The sequence below is a fragment of the Amphibalanus amphitrite genome, unplaced genomic scaffold (assembly GCF_019059575.1).
Source record: "Amphibalanus amphitrite isolate SeventyFive unplaced genomic scaffold, NRLGWU_Aamphi_draft 000902F_arrow, whole genome shotgun sequence".
Lineage (NCBI taxonomy): Eukaryota > Metazoa > Arthropoda > Thecostraca > Balanomorpha > Balanidae > Amphibalanus > Amphibalanus amphitrite.
The window spans coordinates 55543-63349 of NW_024882396.1; the positions used below are offsets into that span (position 1 = coordinate 55543).

At 50.4% G+C, this 7807-nt stretch overlaps 1 protein-coding gene across 1 annotated transcript; it reads right to left on the minus strand.

Annotated features, from left to right (window-relative positions):
• Nucleotides 1–3: 3 nt before the first annotated feature.
• Nucleotides 4–7666, minus strand: LOC122367882 (dnaJ homolog subfamily C member 30, mitochondrial-like). Its single transcript, XM_043341409.1, has 6 exons — nucleotides 7625–7666; nucleotides 7048–7233; nucleotides 6639–6703; nucleotides 6148–6157; nucleotides 2867–3289; nucleotides 4–824 (listed from the first exon to the last, which is right to left on the minus strand). Exons 1-6 carry the CDS (start codon nucleotides 7664–7666, stop codon nucleotides 606–608), a joined length of 945 nt encoding a protein of 314 aa, XP_043197344.1. The 3' UTR covers nucleotides 4–605.
• Nucleotides 7667–7807: the final 141 nt, after the last annotated feature.

A 7807-nucleotide genomic window follows, 5' to 3' on the forward strand; every position in this document is an offset into this window, starting at 1 on the left:
TGCGATAGTATCATTCTTGTATTCTCTATTGCACCAGGTTACACGCGGGCATGATTTACATGGCAAGAGTGTGCCGCTAGCTTCCTCGTCCAGTAGGGATCAGCTCATATTCATCAGTCGTATCGCGCTACTCGTCAGGTAGTTATCTAGCGTCAGCCCGGTCGAAGGGCAGGAACAAACGTCTCATACGTCCTGTTACAGGTAAATGTCCGATATGCGGATAGCAATGCGATCACTATCAGTTGTCGGACATCCTTCCCATAAGTACTTCTTTGACATTATTTGATGGGGGACAAAGTTACTAATTCTGTCGGTTATGACAGGCGGTAGGGCTGGGTAACTCGCCGGCTTGTTTTTTGCACATTTGCACGTCGCACGGTGCCACAGCCACAAGCTCAGTCCCACAGCTATATGCTCAGCCACCCCGCTTTTGCGCTTCACGATCGCCATCTTTAGTACCGGCGGTCACTCGCGTAGTCCACCCAAAACACCGAGTCAGTCAACAATAACAGAAATTACCCGGCGCACTTACCGCGGTGCGTCTAAAGTCCGTCAAAAGGCGACTTATTCCCCGTGGCTAGACCAGCTATCTACTGACTCGGGTGTCAGGGCGGCGGCGGCGGCGGCGGCCGGGCCGGGGAAGCGCCGCCGCGCGCCAGCCCGTCGTCCGTCAGCAGACCCACATACGCGGCCATGGCCAGGATGGCGGCGCACACGACGAAGCCGCGCACACGCTCCTCGCGGCGGTCGCGCTGCTTCTCGGCGGCCATGGCGTACTCCTCGCGCGACTTGGTCTCCCGCGAGCGCAGCTCCTGGTAGTGGGCCTGCCGAACGCGGTCAGAAGTCAGTCATTTTCACAGGGCAGCGATGATGCACGCCCAAAGGAAAACAGCGCATGGCTTGCTGCTATATTAGCTACATGATTTCATTTGCAAGGGAGCATCTGCCGTTTTATTGCAATGGGCGACGTAAGGATATTTTGCAAATCACTTTCATTTATACTTTCTACTTTCATGATTTGTTGCGAACATGGATGAATGTCATTTCATTGTTCATTAACGAAAACCATTGCAAAACGGATATGATACTAGACATCGTAACTACAACCTTGACAACGTACTGTGCCTATGCTAGCCAGTGGGCTGTCCCGTGGGTATCTCTGCACAGTGCACATGCCCGGTTCGAATAAGTGTCTTTTGCAGGGACAGTGCTGATACGTCTCCAGGAATTGAGCAGCTCGCCCAGCGGATCGCCAAGCTCCTCGAACCTCAGCTGCTGGCCGCCGTGCAGAGATCACGTCCGTCGCGTGGCCGTCCGTCGCGTGGCCGTCCGTCGCGTGGCCGTCCGTCGCGTGGCCGTCCATCGCGCGCCGCGCCGGCTTCTGGGACCGCTGGGCAGGCGCCGCAGCGGCCGGCCGGGGCGACCGGGCCGCCGCGTGAGCAGGCCGCCGGCCGTGAGGCGGCGCCGCCGCCGCCGACGCCTCTGGTGCGGCAGAGAGCTGCTGGCGGACCACAGCGTCGCCGCTGCCACCACCGCCGCAGCTACCGCCGCAAGCCGGCCGCGCAGCCACTGCCCACCCAGCGGACCCGGAAACAGCGTGACCTGTCTTGGCGGCGCGCCAATAAAAGGAGTCAGCTCGCCCGACAGACCGAGAAGCTTCTCAACTCTCACAAACTTGCCGCCGCGCTGCAATATCCCAACATCACCATGCCGCCTGGTGGAACTGCGACGCCCGAGACCGGTCCAGACTCGACCAGCGCACCCCTGCTCAAATGGCCGACGCCATATTGAGATTGACTCGATCGTGGGACCGCGCCCTTTCGGGCAGTTAGCGTGTGACGTCATACAGGTGTGTGCCGACATGACGTCGCAGAGCCCGGCAGGTGCATCACAGCGAGAGAAGACGCAGCTTCACTCACTTGGTTTACGCCCCACAAATTCAACAGGAAAAAAGTCAATCGCAAATGAAAGCGACAAACAGGAGTGGGCCATACCTTATTGAGAAAACGCACAATTCTTCACAGCATAAAAGCCACGCACCCTACTTGGAATTCCGCAAAGGACGCAAAGGAATGCAAAGAAGATTAAACGAATGCTTGAGGAGCCCTGAACTGCAGCCAAGAGGGACGTACAAATATTGTGAAATGGTCTGCCAAGACTGCCAAGACTGGTCACTTGGCTAACTCCAATCGGTATTACTTTTTGTCGGAATGATGAATGAAGCGATGAGTACAAGTTTATGATGAAGTCATGCGAGGTAGTAGTGTAACGTCTAACTATCTCCCATAAACCGTCAAACAAAGCAAAACTTATTTCAGAGCTGATGAGAGCTTTGTGGATAAAGCTATGAATCTGCATTGCCGACATTATATGTGTGTGACATTATTGTATGCTTCAGGCACCAAACACTTATCTGCGTAATGCGTTGGGCAGAGCAGTCTTGACAACGCCGTTTGCCACTAGCTGCGACCGAAGGTCCTTAAATCTTAATCATGAAACATCATTGACACTATTTATAGCCACCGTGATTGACACAACTTTATCACCAGTAAAATAAAAGAAAAAAACACGACAGTCTGCCTTTCTGCCACATGCAGTGCGTTTAAAGACGCCAGGAACGCGCCAATCAGATGCGGCTGGACTCTGGAGGGCGGGACGTCTAGCACAACTCTGCGTATGTTGCAGATGGGGGAGGGCAATCATCAAGGTTCCCGTTATATGGGTCAATGGAACAGATCGGTTACCTAGTTCGCAAGATAAACTCGGGAGGGATACACTAGATACTCCTCATCCAATAAGAATTGGAATAGAGAGAAAAAGCGTGGGAAAACGGACTAACACCATCAAAATCTGACAGTGATCTCACCTGTGACCAGGCGTCATAGTCGAAGTGCGCCGAGCGGCCCGTGTGCGGAGTGGCCGAGCGGCCGGCCGGCGGCGCGTGGAAGTCGGGACCGTGCCGCGCCGGGCCCCGTTGGTGGCCGTGGTGCCCGTGCCCGTGGTGCCGGCCGCTGTCGTACACTCGCCGCCGGTGCCGGTTACCCAGCACCTCGTAAGCGGCGCTGATCTGCTGGAACTTGATGGCGTTGCCGCTCTTCCGATCTGGATGGTACTTCTTGGAGAGACGGAAATAGGCAGCCTTGATATGCTTGGAGGAGGAGCGTGGTGTCACACCCAGCACATCATAAAAATTTGGTTCTGCTGAGGACAGGTCACGTTGGCAGCTGCCACCACAGATGGCTGGTGTTGTGAGTACGCCGGGCCTCTGGAGCAGTCGCCAACCACACAGCTGCCAGCACAGGAAGTCAGTGTTAAAAGCAAATTAACACTTAACACTAGAATGATAATAGTTTTGTGCAAATGAAAAAAGAAAACCAACACATAGTGAGTAGGTAGTGACTATGAATAGGTACCTATATCCTGTGAAAGTAGCTTATTTGTATTAAAAATGACAAAAGGTAACTTTGTTAGCATGTTGTACAATTGTACATGTGTTAGAAGCGGGGGACCATCAAAGCGTCCAAAACCGCAGCATCCAAAGTACGCATCATCCAAAACCGCAGCGTCCAAAGTACGCAACGTCCAAAATACGTCCAAAATCGGGTATATAGGGAGCATTCACAACGTCCAAAACCGAAACATCCAAAACCGCAACATCCAAAACGTATCATCCAAAAACGCAACATCCAAGGACGCATCATCCAAAGTACGCAACATCCAAAGTACGCAACATCCAAAACCGTTAGGTTAGGTTAGGTTAGGCTAGGTTAGGTTAGGTTAGGTTTCCTTATCCCCGGTAGGCATAAATCAGTAGGTTAGGTTAGGTTAGGTTAGGTTAGGTTAGGTTAGGTTAGGTTAGGTTGGGTTTCCTTATCCCCAGTAGGCAAAAATCAGTAGGTTAGGCTAGGTTAGGTTTGGTTGGGTTAGGGATAGGCAAAAATCAGTAGGTTAGGTTAGGTTAGGTTAGGTTAGGTTAGGTTAGGTTAGGTTAGGTTGGTTTTGGATGTTGCGTGCCTTGGATGTCGTGGTCTTGGACGTTGTGGTTTTGGAGGTTACGTGCTTTGGATGTTGCGTTTTTTGGATGATACGTTTTTGGACGTTGCGGTTTTGGATGTTTCGGTTTTGGACTTTGTGAATGCCCCCTATAAACCCGATTTTGGACGTATTTTGGACGTTGCGTACTTTGGACGCTGCGGTTTTGGATGTTGCGTACTTTGGGTGCTGCGGTTTTGGACGCTTTGATACGGACCCGATACATTCATGCATTGAACTACGAAAGTTCTGAATTACTAACAGTCTCATGAACACTCATGACTCAATTGTTATTCAAAACAGATTCAGAAGAATGTAGAACAAGTGCCATACCCAGAAGCAGGAGGATTTTCTCCATTGATGCAATGGAACAGCCATCTAATGATGCTATTATCTCGAGAATGGAGGCCTATTGAGCCATTCCGAGAGAACTTAAAATAGCTGTTCAGCCAAACCTCCTGATGAGCAGGAATACTGAAAAACAAACCAAAATGTTTGAGCAATTGTCAGGATGAGGTCAAGGTGATGTGATTTCGTGAGCTCTAGAGATGAGCTCAAGGGGGCATTAGTAGAGCTCAGACGTCACACGAAGGTTTTCCAACCGAGGAGAGGCGCAGGTTTGTAGGTTGTAGGGTAGGTTTGTAGGTTGTAGGTTGTAGGTTAGGTTAGGTTAGGTCTGGTTAGGTTAGGTTTGTTTAGGTTTTCCTCGAAAGAAGCACCACCGGGTATGGCGCCTCTCCTTGGTTGGAAAACCTTCATGTGACGTCTGCTCTATCTCTACCAATACCGGCAAGGGAGGAGTGGTGTTCCAAGCCTTGGGAAATGGGAGGAGCATGAGATGTACACAGTACATTGAAGTGTTGCAAGAAATGTTGACAGCATTGAACCATATTTATTGCACAATATTTCATTAACATAGCTTAAGCCATTCATTAATCATATATTACAAATCTCAATTCCAGCGGATGTAAATCTTTATTTTATCAGTCATCTTGAATACGATGGGATAATTGAAGTGAGTGAACTGGGCGGCTATGAGGAGGTAAATCCATTTCAGTTGGGCAAACTAGACTTTTGGAATCAAAATATGGAGGCATCAATAATTTGATTCTGGTGGGAGGAGCCATGACCAAATATGGGCATGGAATCAATTTTTTGATTCATTTGGGTACACTTTTACTTCAAATGTACCGTTACGGTTGAAAAAAGGCCCATGACGGTGAGATTTTTCTTTAAAAAGGTAGAAAAATGTAGTAGGTTTGCAAAAAGTGTTACCTCATAGCTAAGAAATTGTCCCTTTGGCCTTGTGAATGGGAAAAAGACAGAGCCACTGTCCATCACGTAAAGCTGTTTTGAGGAAATCACGCTGTATGTTATTTTTGTATCATGAATCACATCCTAAACAATCAGTATTAGTGTAAAATGGCAAAATGAAATTTTTAAACCCCTAATTATCATTGTTGTAGTGCTTTTATATTATTTATATGGGTTTTACCTGTTGCTTCAGTTTTTGCATTCTTGACATTTAAAAATTGTGAATTGTTATCAAATGTAGTGAAGGTAAAGTACAACAATGCTATAGGTATCTGTTGTGGTGCTGAGGATACCACTAAATGAGAATAATAGCAAGATAAATGCTGTATTCTTGCAAGTCATTGTTGCCTATCTGTTAACATTACCTGTGAATCAAAATAATGATTAGCCAGCTGATAGGGAATCAATATTATGATTATCTGTTTAAAGTGAATCAATTCCTTGATTGCCTTTCACTACCTATAGAATTCAAATTGTTATGATAGGAGTAATATTATTTTGCTTAGGAGATAGTTCCAGCATTTCTGTTCAAGATCAGGCATGCTCCTTCTGGAAACACTCTCTTATTTTTATGTGATTGGTAAGTTAGAAATGGTCTGCATTTATGCCCAAATATGGTCACAAGGAATCAATCTTTTGATGCCTCCATATTTTGATTCCAAAGGTCTAGTTTGCCCAACTGATTTGCTATCAATGAAAAATACACCTTACCATATTTGACTGCTAAACCAACGCAAAATATGAAAAATAAAAAAGAAATCGCCCTAGCCCTATACAATTTCTACTACGAGAAAATCACACCGTATGAGAACTGGAAAATCACAAACGAAACTGTCGCGTATTATATGAATCAACTTCCAAATCCCTTCATGATTCCAAATCCCTTCATGCTATTACATAATATTTAGGGTCCATGCAATTGCCATGAAAATTGCAAGCAGCAAAGGGTGGTCAGACAAAGGTCTTACGGCTGAATTAATGAGCATTTTTCTAATTCCAATCTTCAAAGCATTTAGCCGTTACTCTTTCGTTTATATCGGCCTTGTATCGGCTTGGCCTGCCAGGAAGCTCCACGGGTCGGCCGTGCCGCGCTCCGGTCCCGTGCTGCCGCCGCCGGCCCCGGCTTATTGTGCTCATAGAACTGGCATCGCGGTATGTGCCGTTCCACTGCCGTCTGATTGAACTTCCGCTGGCAGTGCGGACACTGGACGTAGTCGGAATAGTCTGAGGGCGGCGGCGGCGGCGGCAGGTCCTGAGGCCGGCCGCCGGCCGTTAGGTGGGCCTGCGCCTGCCGCGCTGCGCGAACGGCGGTCACCAGCTCCTCGTGCCGCTGCCGCCACCGGCTCTCCCTCACCGGCTGACGACAGAAGGACGGGATCGCGCCCATGAAGATCGAGCTCTGACGAGTCCCACTGTACTACATCACATTGACACGACAGCGATCTGCGATACGTCATCAATTCCGAACACTTACAGACACGAGTAGACTCCACACCAAGCGAAATAGGGCGTGAGATGAATTCGGAATAGTTTCGCTATGGGTCTACAACATCTTATTCATGTAGGAGAAACTCGTATGAACTATAGTTCATCGAGTTATAGTGCGGCTTATAAGCCGCACGTAACTCGAGCCAAGAAAACACTACCCTCTGGCCCGCTCAGCACCTCGTTGGCTAGCCGGCCGGCCCGTCGCCCACCTACCGGAGCCGGGAGGTGCCGCGCTCTGGCGTAGAGCGGCCCGTGCTCGGTGCCCGCCAGCCGGTGCCGCTGAGAGTCGTAGACGCTCCGCCGCCGGCCGGCCAGTCGCGCGCAGATACGCTCGTGCTCCTGACGCCGTCCATCGACGAATGGGCGGCCGCAGGAGGCGCAGGGCGCCGTCACCGGCGACTGGTACCGGGGCGGAGGCATTGACAGGCCACCGCAGCTACACGGGTGTACGGTCAGCAGCGGGCGGACAGCTGCTCGAGTACGGTCAGCAGCGGGCGGACAGCTGCTCCAGTACGGTCAGCAGCGGGCGGACAGCTGCTCGAGTACGGTCACCAGCGGGCGGACAGCTGCTCGAGTACGGTCAGCAGCGGGCGGACAGCTGCTCGAGTACGGTCACCAGCGGGCGGACAGCTGCTCGAGTACGGTCACCAGCGGGCGGACAGCTGCTCGAGTACGGTCAGCAGCGGGCGAACAGCTGCTCCAGTACGGTCAGCAGCGGGCGGACAGCTGCTCGAGTACGGTCACCTCACTGACGCGGTCGTCGGCCACCACACTGCGGGCGGCTTCTCACAGAGTACACGGCTCGGAAACGGACGGCGATCACCGGCGGCATGATCTCCGACTTTGCTGCTTTGTCTCGACGACTTCCTGACTTGTGAATGTTGCTTTGCGACTAGCTGTTGGTACTTTGCCCATCGTGACTTACATCCAGTGTTTCAGAACAAGAATGAAATAACTAGCTAGAGATCGATTT

Coding starts and splice junctions, on each gene's coding strand:
- LOC122367882 (XM_043341409.1), bottom strand. CDS start 7,666: ATGCCGCCGGTGATCGCCGTCCGTTTCCGAGCCGTGTACTCT. Junction 6,704..7,047: donor CGCGGCACCTCCCGGCTCCG/GTAGGTGGGCGA, acceptor TTCTGTCGTCAG/CCGGTGAGGGAGAGCCGGTG. Junction 825..2,866: donor ACTATGACGCCTGGTCACAG/GTGAGATCACTG, acceptor CGCGTTCGGCAG/GCCCACTACCAGGAGCTGCG.